Genomic DNA, 17,257 nt, shown 5'->3' with positions numbered 1-17,257 from the left:
CCGAGGCACTTCTTCCCCAACCTCAGTGCCATGAATATTTTCAGACAGTGTGCCAAAACTGGCTAGGATTGTAGGAGTTGCAATTGCAACAAATTTAGAAGGTGCCAGTTTGAAAAACTGTGATCTAGACCAGTGTTTCTCAACCTTGGGCACTTGAAGATGTCCGGACTTCAACTCCCAGAATTCCCCAGCCAGCGAATGCTGGCTGGGGAATTCTGGGAGTTGAAGTCCGGACATCTTCAAGTGCCCAAGGTTGAGAAACACTGATCTAGACGGTCTCTGAAGTGTTTTTGTTAATAGGTGCAGAGACCCTACATATGTGCTTGCACAAAGTTGTTTGCTGTTATTTGACTCCAGGGAAATTAGATAATTAAAAAAAATTATAATGGAATATTGCTGGGAAAGTTGGTGAAAAAAGGAATTCTACATATTTTAAAATTACTGTATATTATATTATTTAATCACTGTTCCTGAAAAAAAGTTAAGGTTAACTGAATCCCTAGCTTCTTTTGGCTACTGTGCAGAACATTTCTGATATAGGATAAGTACCAAAGTTATAATTCATCCTACAATTTGCAAACAGCATTATACATTATGAAATTTCAATTGATTTTCAATTTAAAATATATATCACATCTGTGCTATGAAATGGCATCAGTACAACTTATCACATCCTGGGTAAAATCTCACAGAAAGGAAAGGTACTAAGAATATTACTCAGTTTTTTCAAAGACATTATAAAGCATAAACCAGTTATATCTTTTATACATCAATTAATTTTTTATTCAAAAACAAAAAAGTCATTTATTTAACTCATGGACCCTGGACGTACAGTCTAACAATCACCCAGTCTATTTTAAGGTAATTAAATTAATTGCTCAATATACATAACATTAACTTTCCAGTTAATAGACTTCAACATCTGGGGGGGGGGGGGGGACCAACAGAAATAATGCATAGATGGAGAAGGAAGGGAATTTGAATTACTAACATTTTCCTGGGGCAACAACAAACATGTATCACAGTCATGTAAACAGTAGCATCATGCATTGACAATAAAAAATGCCCTAATTAAGACACAATTCAACAGTACAGGAAGTTTAATATGGTAGATTTCTTTATCGGGATCCAAAGTTGTTATAGTAGTAAGGTTCATCTGGTCGATACCCATAAGCAGTAGTTGGGCGGCTTGGAATACCTATGGGCTGGCCAAATCCATCCATTGCAACACTAGAAAGAAAAGACACAGTCAACATATTATATAATACAGTTACAATACATTGTCTATGCAAAAAGGCTTGGGAAAAACAATAAACAATAGTAAATTATTTAATATCAATTGTACACAAGACACCAAATAAACTATGTTTGATTTAGCTGTTATTATAATCAAAGCCATTTTTCTAAGTTGTTATGCAATACATGACATTAATAACTCACGATAAAATGCTATAACATCTGTAACCGTATTACTGCAGAGTAATACAACTTTTATAATGAAAAAGTGGAAAGAGAGGCATATAACTAAGGATGAATATCTGAATAGCTGAACCTACAAAGATGAAGTCAGGAAACCTAAAGCTGAAAATGAAATAAGGCTTGTGATAAAAGTAAAAAAAAATAACAACACAAAACTTCTTTCAATATGTAAAAACAAGAAAAAAGTCAAGGAAACAATTGGTCCATTAATGGGAGAAAATAGAGTAGCAAGAAGGTGATGAGCAACAGGGAGAAAACAGAACTGCTTAATTCATTTTTTCAATCTGTTTTTACAGAAAAAGAAAAAAAAACAGTTTAACCTATAAAAAATTGTAAAATGCAGATTAGGAACGCAAGTCAAAATAAGCAAGAAAATAGTAACGGAACACATGTCTGCTCTAGACGAGTTCAAATCACCAGAACCAAATGGTTTATGCCTCAGGGTTCTGAAGAAATTGGCAGATGTGATCTCAGAACCACTGATCCATATTTTTCAAAGATCCTGCAGCACTGATGAACTACCAGATGACTGAAAAAGGGCTGATGTAATTCCTATCTTCAAAAAAGGGGGGGAAATGGATCCAGGAAACTACGGATCTATCAGCCTGACATAAATACTTGGGAAAATCCTGGAAAAGATAATCAAGCAAGGAATCTGTAAACACCTAGAGACAAAGTCATAACCAGAAGCCAACAACACGTGTTTGTCAAGAACAAATCATGCTAGACAAATCTTATTGCATTTTTTGACAAAGTGACAAAATTAGTGAATGAGCAAAATGCTGTTGATATAATATACTTGGACTTCAGTAAGGCATTTGATAAAATAGATCACAACCTGCTACTTGAAAAATGTGGGTTAGACTAGTGATCCCCAACCTTTCCACTTTTGTAGACTGTCAGGAAGGAGAGAGAGGATGGTTCCGTGTGAACGGCGGGTGAGCATGCACAGCTCCCTTTGCACATGCTCATCCACCACTTTTTTAGCCCAGTTCTGAACCTAGTTAGTAGTGGGCCACGACCTGGGGTTTGGGGACCCCTGAGTTGGACAGCATCATCACCAAATGGATTTGTAACTGGCTGACCAAACACACTCAAAGTATAGTCCTCAATGCAACTGCATCTACATGGAGGGAAGTTTACAGTGAGCTACCCCAAGATTCTGTCTTAGGCCCAGTAATCTTGAATATCTTCATCAAAGATTTAGATGAGGAGATAGAAGGGAAAGTCGTCAAATTTGCAGACGATACCAAGCTGGCAGGAATAGCCCAACTTCAGAAGAGATGCTCAAGATACAGAAGGATCTTGACAGACCTGAACACTGAGTCCTATCTAACAAAATGAAAATCAACAGTGAGAAAAATTAACAGTACATTAAGGAAGAAAAACCAAAATAACAAATATAGAATGGGTGCTATCTGGCTCAACAGTAGTAACTGTGAGAGGAATCTATGAGTCCTAGTGGACAATAGCAATAGCAGTTAGACTTATATACCGCTTCATAGGGCTTTCAGCCCTCTCTAAGCGGTTTACAGAGTCAGCATATCGCCCCCACAGTCTGGGTCCTCATTTCACCCACCTCGGAAGGATGGAAGGCTGAGTCTACCCTGAGCCGGTGAGATTTGAACAGCCGAACTGCAGATAACAGTCAGCTGAAGTGGCTGCAGTACAGCACTCTAACCACTGCGCCACAATCACTTAAATATGAGTCAGCAGTGTGCTGCAACTGCCAAAAAAGCCAACACAGTCCTAGGCTGCATAAACAGAGGGGTAGAATCAAGATCAAATGAAGTGTTAATACCATTTTATAATAGCAATAGCAGTTAGATGTATATACTGCTTCATAGGGCTTTCAGCCCTCTCTAAGAGGTTTACAGAGTCACCATATCGCCCCCACAGTCTGGGTCCTCATTTCACCCACCTCGGAAGGATGGAAGGCTGAGTCAACCTTGAGCCGGTGAGATTAGAACCGCTGAACTGCAGATAACAGTCAGCTGAAGTGGCCTGCAGTACTGCACCCTAACCACTGCACCACCTCAGCTCTCAATGCCCTGGTAAGACCTTACTTGGAATACTGTATCCAGTTTTGGTCGCCACAATATAAAAAAGTGGTCGAGACTCTAGAAAAAGGGCAGAGAAGATCGATTAGGGGACTGGAGGCTAAAACATACAAAGAATGGTTGCAGAAATTGGGTATGTTTAGTTTAATGAAAAGGACTAGAAGTGACATGATAGCAGTATTCCAATATCTAAGGGCTGCCACAAAGAAGAGAGGTCAATCTATTCTCCAAAGCACCTGAAGGCAGGACAAGAAGCAATGGATGGAAACTAATCAAGGAGAAAAGGAACCTAGAACTAAGGAGAAATTTCCTGACAGTTAGAACAATTAATCAATGGAACGACTTGCCTACAGAAATTGTGGGTGTTCCAATACTAGAGGATTTCCTGATTCAGCAGGGGTTTGGACCAGAAGATCGCCAAGGTCCTTTCTAACTCTGTTATTCTGTTATTTTCCTCTTTAATCTTCCAAGAAATGAAAAACTAGAAGCAATTATCCTATCTGCAATTATCTTATCTGATGAAAGGGCAATCATAAAGTTCTGATGTTCCTTAATGGTAGAACTTGCGTGCCTAACTTATTGCATTTCTCTGCTAGACAAGGAGAATGCTGTTTATTTAGAAGTTGTTCTTGAACCACTAGATGGCAAGCTGTTTTCTTTAGTTACCACTAGTTCTTTCCAGACAGTTTCAATCAATTTCAGCTTACACAAAACTACCCTTCAACATATTTTTAATTAGGCAGGGAGAGAGAATCATGGTTTTAATTAAGTCATGATCAAATCAATCCTTTTAGTTCAAGAAACATGTAAATAATTAAGTGCAGTGTCTTAATGTTCAGAGCTTGTGATGTTTTGGTGATTTCCAAATGACTTACATATGCAGTAGCTCATATATGTCATTCTGCAATGTTAAATCATACATGTATTAAAGCATTTATAAGTAGATTACAAGAAATAATTCATATCCTAAGTTACATGCTGGTAAAGATTCAAATCTACAAGAAAGCGGTTTTCAACTTTTTTTCTAAAAACATAAGTTGCATTAATTACAAAACCTTAGTGAATATGCAGAGCAATTTTTAGAAATGAACAACCTGAATGAAAAGTGAGATATATAACTAGCCAGTATGCAGTCATGAAAATAAAAAATGAAACTTGAAAATTATCTAAAGTTGTTTTTTCAAACTATATAAATTCTAGAGATCTTTTCACAGTATGTATAAAAAATGAAATGGCAGATGGTTATAGCTTAATATTCTATTTACACACAAGAACTAACAATTTTCATAATACCTTCTGAAAATGCGTGCCTATATTATGTTTAGTTGGCTGACACTGGTAAGACTTTTTACTGTCCCACGTAATTTCTATTTCTTAAACAATGTTTTTCACATTTGAAATTACTAGCTGAAACTGCTTAGAGCAGGGGTGTCCAAACTTTTTGCAAGGAGGGCCAGATTTGGTGAGGTGAAAATGTGTGGGGCCGACCATTCAGCCTGACATTTTTTGAACCATTAATATTAATGTGCGGTGAAGGAAAAAACGCCGTAACAGTCTAAGTCGGTGGGGAGAAGAGGCTGAAGGCCACTCAAAATTTGAAAACAGGCCGCAATTGCCTCCGGGCCGGACTTTGGGCATGCCTGGCTTAGAGATTTTTGTAGAGACCTCCCATTTTACAAGAATGAAGTCTTTTTGTTTGCCATATATTTAGCCAAGTGAGTAGATCAGCCCGTGACTGTTGAAAGTAGACAGAACAGCAATCACAACCAAAGAAGTTCAGATTATTTGTTCAGTTTGGAATTGTCATCACAAGACTAACACTATCCCTAACAAGCCAATCATATTTTAGAACCTTATTAACACGTATGCAGTTAAAATAGAACTGAATCAATTAGAAAAGTGTCCAAATTTTTGCACCAGTCACATTCATACTTTTCTGTAAAAATTACATACAAATATTGAAATTTGCAGAAAAATGTTCTGTTCAACTTTATAGCCTACAGAGTTTGTATCAGCATTTATTTACTTTGAAATTTATTGAAATGTAAAATTTGAACAAATGTAAAATTTCTTGCTGGGCTACTGTCAAAGCTGTTATCTCCACCAAAAAATGTTAATTAAATAAAAAAGAATTGAGTAGGAGTACTAAAAATTGATAAAATAAAATAAAACCGGGAGGCACTACTGCAAATACGCTCCAGCTGCACCGGCTGCAGCTCCGCCCCCCCCGCCCCCACTGTCAAAGCCATGTTGCACCAATTGAACAATCATACTCTAATTTTAAAAAATTGGAGCAAGAGGTATATACCGGTAACACTCAAGAAATAAATTATAAGATTACTCTTGCTCCTTAATTTGGAATTATTCAAAAATGCTCTGATATGTTTATTATCAATGAAAAGCTCTTTTGTTAAGAGTCTTGCTTTACAAATGCTAGTGAATTTTCAGATATACAGTTAGACAGTTTCCTTAAAAAGAAAAACATAATAAAATTTTTAAAAGACAAGATGATTAAATCAAATTTCCCTCTTGTTACCATATGGAGCTCTCCAAGGATTCTTCTGGCCATAACTTGGCATTTAACAACAAGTGATCACTAAGGAAGAAATTTTATTCCATTTAACTGTGGCTGATTTACTACAGTGAACAAAAAATGGCCATGTAACCTGAGAAGTGACTGAACAGAGAGATCAAAGCCACAGTCTGGAAATTAAAATAAACCTTCAGGCTACTTCCTGCAAGAAAAATCACTTTGGCAAACTAAAACAGAGTCCACCTAAAAACTGTTCTATTTAATGAGCTGTCACATTAATTCAAGTGGTTTCAACCAGTCAACTTCAGAACATCGTATTTCCTTGTTTCTGTCTCACATACTTCTGTAAGCAGTTTTGGGAAGAGGGGGAGGATAAAAATAAAATCAGAATTCTTTCCTTTGGATTGAAACTGAGAAGGTCATAGTTAAACTCATTAAAACAAACAGGTTTTCATTTGCACATTCCATTCCCATTTATTATAATTTTTATTTTTTCAGATTTGTATATAAGCATACATTTCTTTAATAACACTTCTATATTGTGTTCAAATTTTGTTTAAATCAGCCCAGATGACTTACAACTCAAGAACTGGTTCATTCTTACCAGCACATCTGGAGGAAGTTCAGTGAGAAGTAAGGCCATAGGAATTACTGCTAAGTTTCAAAAGCTAACAGTTTTTGACAGTTTTCTCCTGGGACATGCAGAAAATTAAAACTTTAATTCCTCAATTTTTATGGAACTGGACAGCCTTACAAATTTGGCAAATAAAATTACTGTATCTAGATTATAAATACTGCTATAGTTTTCATTAATATAAATTAATACAAATGGAAAGTCATGTCCACTGAGAGAAACAATTATTATTGAATAATACCTTAATCCAATCAAAGATCATATACTTTTATCATAGTCTACAACTGAAAATTATCAATCAAATCTTAGAAGATTGTACTTAATATTTATAGAGAAACTCCTCACCATTTAACACACACAATCAAGAGTTATGCTTCTATGATTAAACTATGATTAAAATGTTTCAAGTTATTAATAGTGTGAATGTTGTTAACAAATATAGTGTTTTTTAGGTTTATGAACTTATTTGAATTTTCAATATTTCTGCATAAATATGACCTAATGTATGACCTGTTTTCCACAAACATACTAAAACTAAAGAGAATCAATTAAACAAATGAGACAAAAATATTATACTTGTTCATTTGTTTATTGAAGAAAATCATCCAGAATCACATATTTGCACGTGGCAGAATGTTTTCAAAGAACTGCAGTGATGGCGGCAGCAGCTCCCAAATAGTCTTGGAAGGAAGGAATCTTAATTTTAGCAAAATTGTCATGGGCTTCTGAACAGTCAAGTCAAGACGTGACCCGTCAAAACCGCGCTCGACTAAGCTGCGCCCGATTAAACCGCGTCGCTGACGTCATCAACAGGGCGACAACAGCCAGCGCGGAGAAAGTAGGGCGCTTTAAATAGCGCTTTGAAAGCAAGCCGATTCAACTTAAGGTAAGGGTTAGGTTTAGGTTTAGGGTTAGGTTTAGGGTTAGGTTAAGGGTTAGGGTTAGGTTTAGGGTTAGGTTAAGGGTTAGGATTAGGTTTAGGGTTAGGTTAAGGGTTAGGTTTAGGGTTATGTTAAGGGTTAGGTTTAGGGTTAGGTTTAGGATTAGGTTTAGGGGGGTTAGGTTTAGGTTTAGGGGTTAATTTTAGGTTTAGCGTTTACAGCGTGCTTCTGTCTCCGCGCTGTTGTTGCCCTGTTGATGACGTCAGCTACGCGGTTTATTTGAGCGCGGTTTATTTGAGCGCGGTTTTGTGGTGGAACCAAGTCAAGATAGTCCTTAGACAGAATGGAATAAAAATTGATCAGACATGGGCAGACAAGAAGTGGACACACTTGGAATACTGTTTCCAGTTCTGGTCACCATGATAAAAAAAATGCTCAGGCCCTAGAAAGAGTGCAGAGAAGAGCAACAAACATGATAAGGGGTTTGGAGGCGAAACTCCAGGAATGGCTAAGAGAACTAGGTATGTCTAGCCCAATGAAGAGAAGGATTATGAGTGATTTGATAGCTGCTTTCCAGTATTTGAAGGGTTGCCACAGAGAAAAGAAGATCAACTTTCTCCAAAGCACCTGAAGTGATGAGTGGAAGTTTGTTTAGCAGAGATCCTACTTCAAACTAAGAAGAAATTTCTTGTCAGAACAATTAACCAATGGAACAGCATGCCTTCTAGAGTTATAGGTGTTCCATCCCTGGAAGTTTTCAGGAATAAACTGGAAAACCTTTCATGCAGGATGGCGTAGGTTCTGCTGCCTTGAGCAGGAAGTTGGACTAGAGGGCCTTCAAAGTCCCTTCTAGCTTTATGATTCTAGTTTGTTCTGAGTTTTGCTACTCATTTTACCCTCACAAGTCCACAATGGGTAGCTGTGACACCACAAAGATTGAGAGCTCCTGGGATACGTGTATTAAAATGTATAATTAAAAATAAGTAGTACAATTAATTTTTTGCTCAACTCTAAGTCCCAATAAGATCAGGTGTTTTGTTTGTATAAGGGTAGAGGTGACAGAAATTGGTTTATTATTTTAGGGAGTCACAATATCTTAATTTTTTAAAAGATCCCTAGGCCTTTTCATTTCCATTTTTTAATTTCACATATGTGTTTATAAATAAAAGATGTTTCATAATTTCTTCTGTTGTATTGAACTTTACAATCAGCTTTGTTTCTCTGTTTGATAAAATGATTTTAATAAAGACAAGCAAAATATCCAATGGATCATTAGTGACTAGTGGTGAGTATGAAAAAAGCCTATGATACGGTATATGTGAATTTAGCTACGAAAGCTATTTCAAATATTGTTGGTTTTGGGGTTTTCAGTCAGAATGTCTTTGGTACCCTGCTACTAACCTTCTCTAGGGCATTATGAAGCAGGCTAAAACCCTGCTTCATATTCTAAAGGATTTGTTTGGAAATGTACGAATTCTGATTTCACTAATATATTCTTAGCTTTTTCTAGAAGTAATTTACCTGCCAGAGAAAGGATGCTGGTTCACAAGATCTCCATTCTGAAGATGGTAATCACTGAAGAAATCAGGACTTATTGCTCCATCATGTGTTATTAGTCCATCTATGAAACAAGAAAAAATAGGGCATGAATATGGTATTTCTAAAGTAAAATGTTAAAAGCAGAGACTTGGGTCATTTTATTTTGGAATTACTAAGTTGCATTAGTTTCATGTACTACAATGAAAAACTACATTGTCAGTGCGTAGATCTGTCACTTCTACTAGCTATATAACTGTCTCGGGGGTGGGTTGCTGCCGGTCTTACTACTGGTTCGCTTCGCATGCGTTTTGCACATGCACAGAACAATTTACAGTGAACTGGGCACGCACGGTCACTACAAAACAACATGGCAGCGACATCAGTGGCAGTAAGGGAACCGGTTCGGGAGCATGGTAAGCCTGGGTTGATGCCTGTTCTGCGACCCAGGCCAAAGTGCCACTACCGGTTCAGCCGAACCGGGCCAAACTAGGAGCAACTCACCTCTGAACTGTCTCAATATTTTCAGTCAAACCTTTAGAAAACTATTGGAAGTGGATTCATGGATTTTGAAGGGCTCAAAGTGAAAAATTAATTTAACTCTTTTGATGCATGGACAGTTGTTAAATGATCATGGGGTTGCTGAAAGGTGGTATCTGTGAAAAGCAGACATAAGTCACTTTTTTCAGTGCCATTGTAACTTTGAACTGTCGCTAAATGAACTGTTGTAAGTCAAGGATTACCTGCCGCTCTATTTATACATTACAACTATTCTAGTACAGCATACTGGCTTAAGTTAACAATTTGCACTGTTTTTCTTGGCAACTTTAATATGTGCTGAAATATGTCCTTTGAAATAAATAACATACATATTCATACACACATACACAATAAATATTATATATACACATAGAGATATATACCCTCACACATATACATACATACATATACATAAAGTGCACACACTCCAGAGTTCATTATACGTTTCTATTCAAATGGGAATTTGAAACTGAAATATTACTTGATAAATTCAAGTAGCAATTGTTTTAGCATTTGTGACAACAAGCTAGCATCAGATAAAACAGATGCAAATAAAAATCAGAATTGTTTAAAGAAGACTTCTCCAATCCAAGCAAATATATGCAAGCATATTGTAACAACACTAAAAAAAATACAAAGGAAAACATGTAAATTTCTCTGTTTTATTATCTGTTTATTTTATAACCAGATGTAAATGGCATCATAAATTGAAGAAACATGTTTATTTATTTCTAAATCCCATTGGAGAGGCACATGCTGCAAGAATGTAAGTTAAGCAGACCTCAAGAGTATATGACTATAAAATTTAGATCAGAGCTAGGAATTGCAATTGCTACAGGGCATCGATCTTCTTCTACCCATTCACTCCTAATTTAATATCATTATTCTCTAAAATTGCCTTGTTTTTTAAAATAGACTGGAATGGAGTAGGTAAATTCAAAATATGATACAATCTCACATATCTTAATTATTGATCCATTTGATTTTTATTTACTGAATATATTTATATGCTGCTGCAATCAAAAGCATCTCTGTGCCTTCTATTACAGTAATTAATTGTAGCTAATAATTTTAAAAAGCAATCAGCTTGAAGGGAAAGTATGAATGTTTAGGAGAAATTACAAATACTTCAAACCTAAGGAATGTTGCTATATCCTATTCCAAAAAAGTTTTAAATTCTCTGAATTTGAAGCTGCATCAAGTGGGGCTAGAGGAAGGAAGAGACCTGGCATTACCCAGGTATATGTGCATGCATGCACGCATGCATTTCGTTACATGTAAGTATCTGTGGGCATTATGATAATTGAGCCCAAAATTTCCGTTGCTAAGAGCAACATTTGTTAAGTGATTTTTTAGCTTTATGACCTTTCTTGCTACAATTAATTACATGACCCTGGCATACTGCAACCATCAGAAATACATGCCAGTTGCCAATGCTGCAATGGTCATTAAGTGTGAGAAATGGTTACAAATCACTTTTTCCATTGCCATTGTAACTTTGAACAATCACTAAGCAAATGGTTGTAAGTCAAGGACTACCTGTATTGTGTGTAATAGGCTATTAATCTATTTCAACCCCTTCAAACCAGCAAACTTTTAAAAACTTCTTCCAAGTAAAGTATAGCCTCTGCCACCAGATTGACAAAATAGTCCTCAGAACCTATGCGAGCCTTGCTTGTCAATATATACAGAAAAAATCTCTTGCCTTGATAACTTTAATATTGATATCAAACATGCATGTGAGAGGAATGCACTATATTGCATTATCTGTTCTGAGAAGCAACTTCAAGAAGCCTGGGATGGGAAGGAGAGATGTATGCTGCTTTTTGTGTCAGCCTTACCAGCACTGTAATAAAGATCAGGTCTTTCTAGAATATCTCCTTCATGAATATAGGGCTCGATACGGTCATCCCCATACAGGTATTGCTCATTTTCATCCATTTGCCGGCTTTCCACCATTTCTAGCCACTGAGAATTGTGCCATCGGAATTTCTCACTTTGTATCTTCTTAGCCCACTCTTCATCATACTCCTGTTTTGACCATTTAGAAATTTAATGTTAAGATTTCAAAGGCATTCTATGTTATCCTTGCCTTCAAAACTATATGAAAAGTATTGCAAGAAGATGAGGAAGCGGAAAAGAAGAAGATCAAACTCAAAGAGCAAACAAAAAGCAAGCAGTAATTAATTTCTTATTTGAACATCTGGTGCCAGAATTTGGGTTTTAAATGTAATTTATTTTGCCTGTGAGACTAACTGTCAAAATGTTAAAACTTATTTATAAAAAAGAGTGACAATACAACGAAAAACAAGACTTAGGAGTAGCACTGGTGGGTCTGAAAAGAGCCATCTTTAATCCAGGATTCTACCTCACATAGCCAATGAGATGGAACCAAGATGCAATCAAAAAGACAAATGGCATTCTGCAACTGGTCTTTAACTAACACTAAGATGAGCACAACTTTTACAGTATACTTTTGTTTAATTCTAAATTTGGCCCCAGGTTCAAATGAGTGCTACGTTGCCTTACAGTCAATAATAAATTTTAAATTATTTTGTGAAGGTCATGCAAAAAAAATATGCAAAAGTATTCAGAAGAAATTCATTTTAAAAATGTTATAACATTACATCCATTAGAGGCTGCTAATATGAAAATATTGTAATTAATCATTTGCAATATTTGACTTATTCAAGAAAATAAGAAGTGAAAATAAACATTTAGCAGTGTTTCTGTGCATTTTAAAAAATAAATTGATATATTATGCTCTAGATAACATTACAATTGTTTTTATAAGTAAATATTATCCACATCATATATTAGATAAGTATTCCTTGAACAATTAAAAAAAAACCTCTTCCATATTCATGTTAAAGCATTCATCAGTCCTATATCCAGTTTGCCTATAAATACCGTACCAGTATATATAAATATGGTACCAGTAAGCATAATGAATATATTTCATTGAAATATTCTTGTTACATAGTGGGTGCAATTTGTAAATACATTTTCATTTATCATTGTTCTAATTCTCGTCTTGCTCTTGAGAATAAGTGTTCATTCAGGTAGTCCTTGGTAACTGAGACTGGGAAATCTGTTGCTAAGCGATGTGATCATACAGCAAATTTGGGCAATTTCAGTTGCCATTGTAAGGCAAATCCTTCATGGTTATTATTAGGTGTGACATCAGTTGATCTCCACTCATGACTTCCTGCAGGTTTCCCCTTTGACTTTGTCAGAATCCTGCAGTGAAGATTGCAAATGCTAATCATGTAACCATAGGATACTGGAACCACCATAATTGAAAACTGGTTGCCAAGCACCCAAATTCTGATGATAGCTGGGAAGTTGCAACGGCCATAACTTCAAGGACCAGCCACGGTCTCCTTATTCAACACCATCATAACTTTGCATCGTCACTGAATAAATGTTTGTTAACTGACGACTACCTGTATTAGAATAAAATAATCACTTACTGCTATTATATCCAGTGTATTATCACAGACTTTACGGATTTCAGAATTTTTATCATGCATCAAGTCTATAAGATATGCAGGAGCCTCTAAGAAGATAGAGTAAAGGATCTAAAACAATTTTGGGAGCCAGAATCTGGTGATTAGTATGTTTTTGCTGTAAAAGATACATCAAAAGAAATAAAAGAAGGAAACATATATACTAATCCTAAAATTCATTCTAATTTATATAAGAAGGGAACAATCCTTTTTGAGCAGATATGCTATATTTATTTTAAAAGAAATAATTTCTCCCCCCACAAACAATTACCTTTGAAAGGGAAGGTCATTTTACACTCACTAAAAGTATCCTAAAAGAGGAAGGAAGGGTGGTCTGCTCTGCTTCATAAAGAATATAGACAGATTAGCTCTGCACTCCTGCTGTTACGTTCTACTGGCGACGGTAAGTCTATGCAATGGAATATACTCCTCTATCCATGTGAAGTGTACATATGGAATATCAAATTATCATTAAAAAGACCCTATTTCAGATACTCTCTTTACACATGGAGAGGATAAGGAAGGGCCAAAATACAAATGAGGCTAGTACAAATTCACAACCGAATCTATTTGAAGATAAACAGCCCCTAATTTCAACAGAACATAGGGCAGAGTAAGCACTTGTAGGTTGCCTTGTGCTAAGCTACATCTTCAACAGAACAGGAACCTATGCACTATTTACACTACACTACGCTACACCATACTATACTACTGGAAACTTTGTTTTCAATAATAATGTAGATGAAAAGGGAAAAGGCAATAGAAATAAAATCCATCCTTCAAAATTATGTCTTATTCCTGTCCTGCTACTTCAGGTAAGGTAGCAAATAGAAAGCAGGCTTAGGATAAAGCCTTGGAAGTTTTCCAAAGGTCTAGCTCAGTGTTTCTCAACCTTGGCCACTTGAAGATGTCCGGACTTCAACTCCCAGAATTCCCCAGCCAGCGAATGCTGGCTGGGGAATTCTGGGAGTTGAAGTCCGGACATCTTCAAGTGGCCAAGGTTGAGAAACACTGGTCTAGCTTGTGGCAAGCATTCTCTCTCTCCAGCTGCATTCATGGAAGTTATATATTCCAGTCATATAGCCAATTCTGAAGCATTTTTACAACTAGCTAAACTATAATATGTGTCGTCTTATCACACAATTCTTCCTACCTGCGGGCTAAAGAAAACTGCATATGCTTGAAACAATATAATTTTATAACCTGATTAGTCAGTCTGCTCACTGATTCATCCTTCTGTTTCATCTGATACCTTCATATTCCAGAATGGTATTTATTTAGTTCATCCCATCTATCTATATTTTCTATTATTATTTGTTGTAATCCAATTGTTTAACTACCCCATGAAGATCAAGAAAAGGTTAGAAGGATTATAAACTGATGGCCTATTACCTTGCATACATAAATGAAAGATACCAAATTCAGGGCTGTATGGATACAGCCTATTGCTCCTTTCCATTTATAAATGAAGAAAGCCAATCTCAACCTGACAATTAATAACAGCATAATCAAGGGGACTCATTCATCTGCTAATAAAAAAACTCAGGTATTGATCTGGGTGGGCAGTAAATGAGTTTTGAAAACAACACTGAAATATATAGGCTTTCTCTGTTTCACAAGTTCTGTTGTGGGACAGAAAACAAACAATCCCATAGGTCACTACATGCGTTACAGTCCTTTGATTTTTCTCAATTGGGGGAAAATACGCAAGTCAAAAAGAACTCCACATGAATGGGGGAGAGGGAGAGAGAGAAAAAAAACACTTCATTGTCACTGCATGCATTCTCAATGCCAGTTCCATCTGTCTTTCCATTAAAAGCACTAATAGCAAAGGAACCCTTGATAAAGGATACGAGTCTCTTTGATGATGACATCTCTAGTGGCTTGATGGAAGACCATCTGGTAAAACACATAAATGATTTGGCACACAAACTCATCATCTTCCTGCTGAGCTATAAAAAGAGAGAAGGTTATCCTGTGTCATATTTTAAATCACTGACTACAAGCAATCTAAGCCACATGAACGTATAGTACCTATCTACACATCTTACAAAAACTAGGAATAATAATTTTTCAAAACATATTTAATGAATCCTGCACCTAATTACTTATAAAAGAATGAAGGTTTAAACTATGTTAAATTTATAGCAGTGGCAACTTTTTCAGATGCAGGTGCCCTCTCTCTTTAGTTAAATACCTGCTCTCCCTGCTTCTTTTACTCATACAAACACACACACCTTATAAGAGCCGAGGTGGCGCAGTGGTTAGGGTGCAGTACTGCAGGCCACTTCAGCTGACTATTATCTGCAGTTCAGCGGTTCTAATCTCACTGGCTCAAGGTTGACTCAGCCTTCCATCCTTCCGTGGTGGGTGAAATGAGGACCCGGATTGTTATTGGGGGCGATATGCTGACTCTGTAAACCGCTTAGAGAGGGCTGAAAGCCCTATGAAGCGGTATATAAGTCTAATTGCTATTGCTATTGCTATATTATATCTCAGTGCAATCCCAACATACATTTGCTTCTCCTCAGGCAAGAAAACACACCACAAATTGTCTAAAGAGGGAAATACATTTCTTGTTCCAGAATTTCATGTGACTTCCACTGAGAAAAACAAAAACAACATCTGTCTTGGTCAATCCAGCTTACTTCAGTTTTCATCAAGAAATATGACATAAAGAATTGGGATTAGTTATGAACTGAATACAGTCCATTCACTGGTTTTCTGTAGTCCAAAAAAATACCACTACCATGTCATTATTTAAAATTCAATTTTAAATCAATTCTGAATGAAGCAACTGCTTTACAGAAAAGATGGATATTTAGGAACACAAAAGAATTAGTATAGTCCCACTTATGATTATTATTCCAAACCTCTTCCTGAGTAAGTGGGGCTGTACTGGCTCATCTTAGACTTCTGCTCCACTCAAAAACACCAGTGGACTCCTGAACAGATTGTTAATCCCAAGAAAACATTCCCTGAAGCATCTTATTTCTGTGCCTTCCAGATTTGTATAGTTCTAACTCCATCATCGTTCTTGTGGCTTTTACACAGATGAGTCTCACTTGGGACATGGGTGTGCAGATATCTCAATAGCTTGGGACAGGTCTTCCCCAGTTGTCCTGCTGGGTCCTAGGCACTGATCCCCACCAGTCTTTAAAGCTTCCTTGACTCTTCATTCTCTGCATATGACTGCATCATGAGTGCAGGAATCTTAAGAGTAAAACTATATTTTATAACTTAAAATTCTAGCCAACATTTTGTTGTGCAAAATAATACACAAAATGTACAAAGGAAAGTAAAAAATAAACGAATGTCTTCCTTTGCCAACTCTTTTCACTGTTTTTTCCCCCAAGATTATGCCGGAAATATGGATTTGGAACACAACTACTTTGGTTCTATGCCAGCAAGAGAATCATAAATAGTGGCAGTTAGTCCTCGTCTTTAAATCACACCATATAAAAACAGGGCTGAAATTCAAATCTCAAAATTTCAGATACAATTGATGCCTTCTTAAAACAAGATGGACCAAATTAGATTGCATTTTAAATTCTAGGCTGTGAGCACTCAACCAAGCCTTAATTTCTTCTAAAAAATTGTTCACTCCACAAACTATTTTACTTGCTAAAATTCCATCTCATTATTGGTGCGAGATGGGATGAAACTTCCTAACGCTGTACTAAAACCTTGATTCCAGCACAGTATTGCTAAATTTTGATAATAAAAATTGGGGAACATTAAGTAATTATTAATGCATAATGAGCAAACACTCAAAAAGTAGTGTGCAACACTTGCTACATACCATTCAGTAGTTCAATAAGTGCTGGAATAATTCCTGATTTAGCTAGCAGCGCTGCACAGGAATCATCCATTGATACAGTCCCAATCATTATCACCACTTCCAAGACAAGATCATCTTCTGCTGAACCTGGTAAATTTAATAAAGCAGTTATGTTACAGCACCCTACTGAAATGCAAGCCTCTTTGCTCAAAGACTTTTACAGCATCTCTCAAAATATGAGCAAACTTTGTTAAATTATAGGGACACCATTATTGCTACATGAATACTGAATGTAAAATTATGT

The 17,257-nt window shown here is 36.3% G+C and overlaps 1 protein-coding gene across 1 annotated transcript in view; it reads right to left on the bottom strand.

The window, feature by feature from the left end:
• Nucleotides 1-438: 438 nt before the first annotated feature.
• KIFAP3 (kinesin associated protein 3) overlaps nucleotides 439-17,257 on the bottom strand; it is an 81,211-nt gene continuing 64,392 nt past the window's right edge. The window contains exons 15-20 of the mRNA XM_032226678.1: nucleotides 16,975-17,100; nucleotides 15,026-15,124; nucleotides 13,137-13,222; nucleotides 11,505-11,694; nucleotides 9,109-9,208; nucleotides 439-1,230 (exon numbers count right to left, since the gene is read on the bottom strand). Coding sequence (XP_032082569.1) covers nucleotides 1,119-1,230; nucleotides 9,109-9,208; nucleotides 11,505-11,694; nucleotides 13,137-13,222; nucleotides 15,026-15,124; nucleotides 16,975-17,100 — 713 coding nt within the window. The 3' untranslated portion in view covers nucleotides 439-1,118. The remainder of the gene's footprint in view (nucleotides 1,231-9,108; nucleotides 9,209-11,504; nucleotides 11,695-13,136; nucleotides 13,223-15,025; nucleotides 15,125-16,974; nucleotides 17,101-17,257) is intronic.

This window comes from Thamnophis elegans, chromosome 11 (assembly GCF_009769535.1).
Source record: "Thamnophis elegans isolate rThaEle1 chromosome 11, rThaEle1.pri, whole genome shotgun sequence".
In the NCBI taxonomy this organism is placed as follows: domain Eukaryota; kingdom Metazoa; phylum Chordata; class Lepidosauria; order Squamata; family Colubridae; genus Thamnophis; species Thamnophis elegans.
Note: the sequence above shows the minus strand (reverse complement) of the source record. Positions and strands in the feature narration are given on the sequence as shown.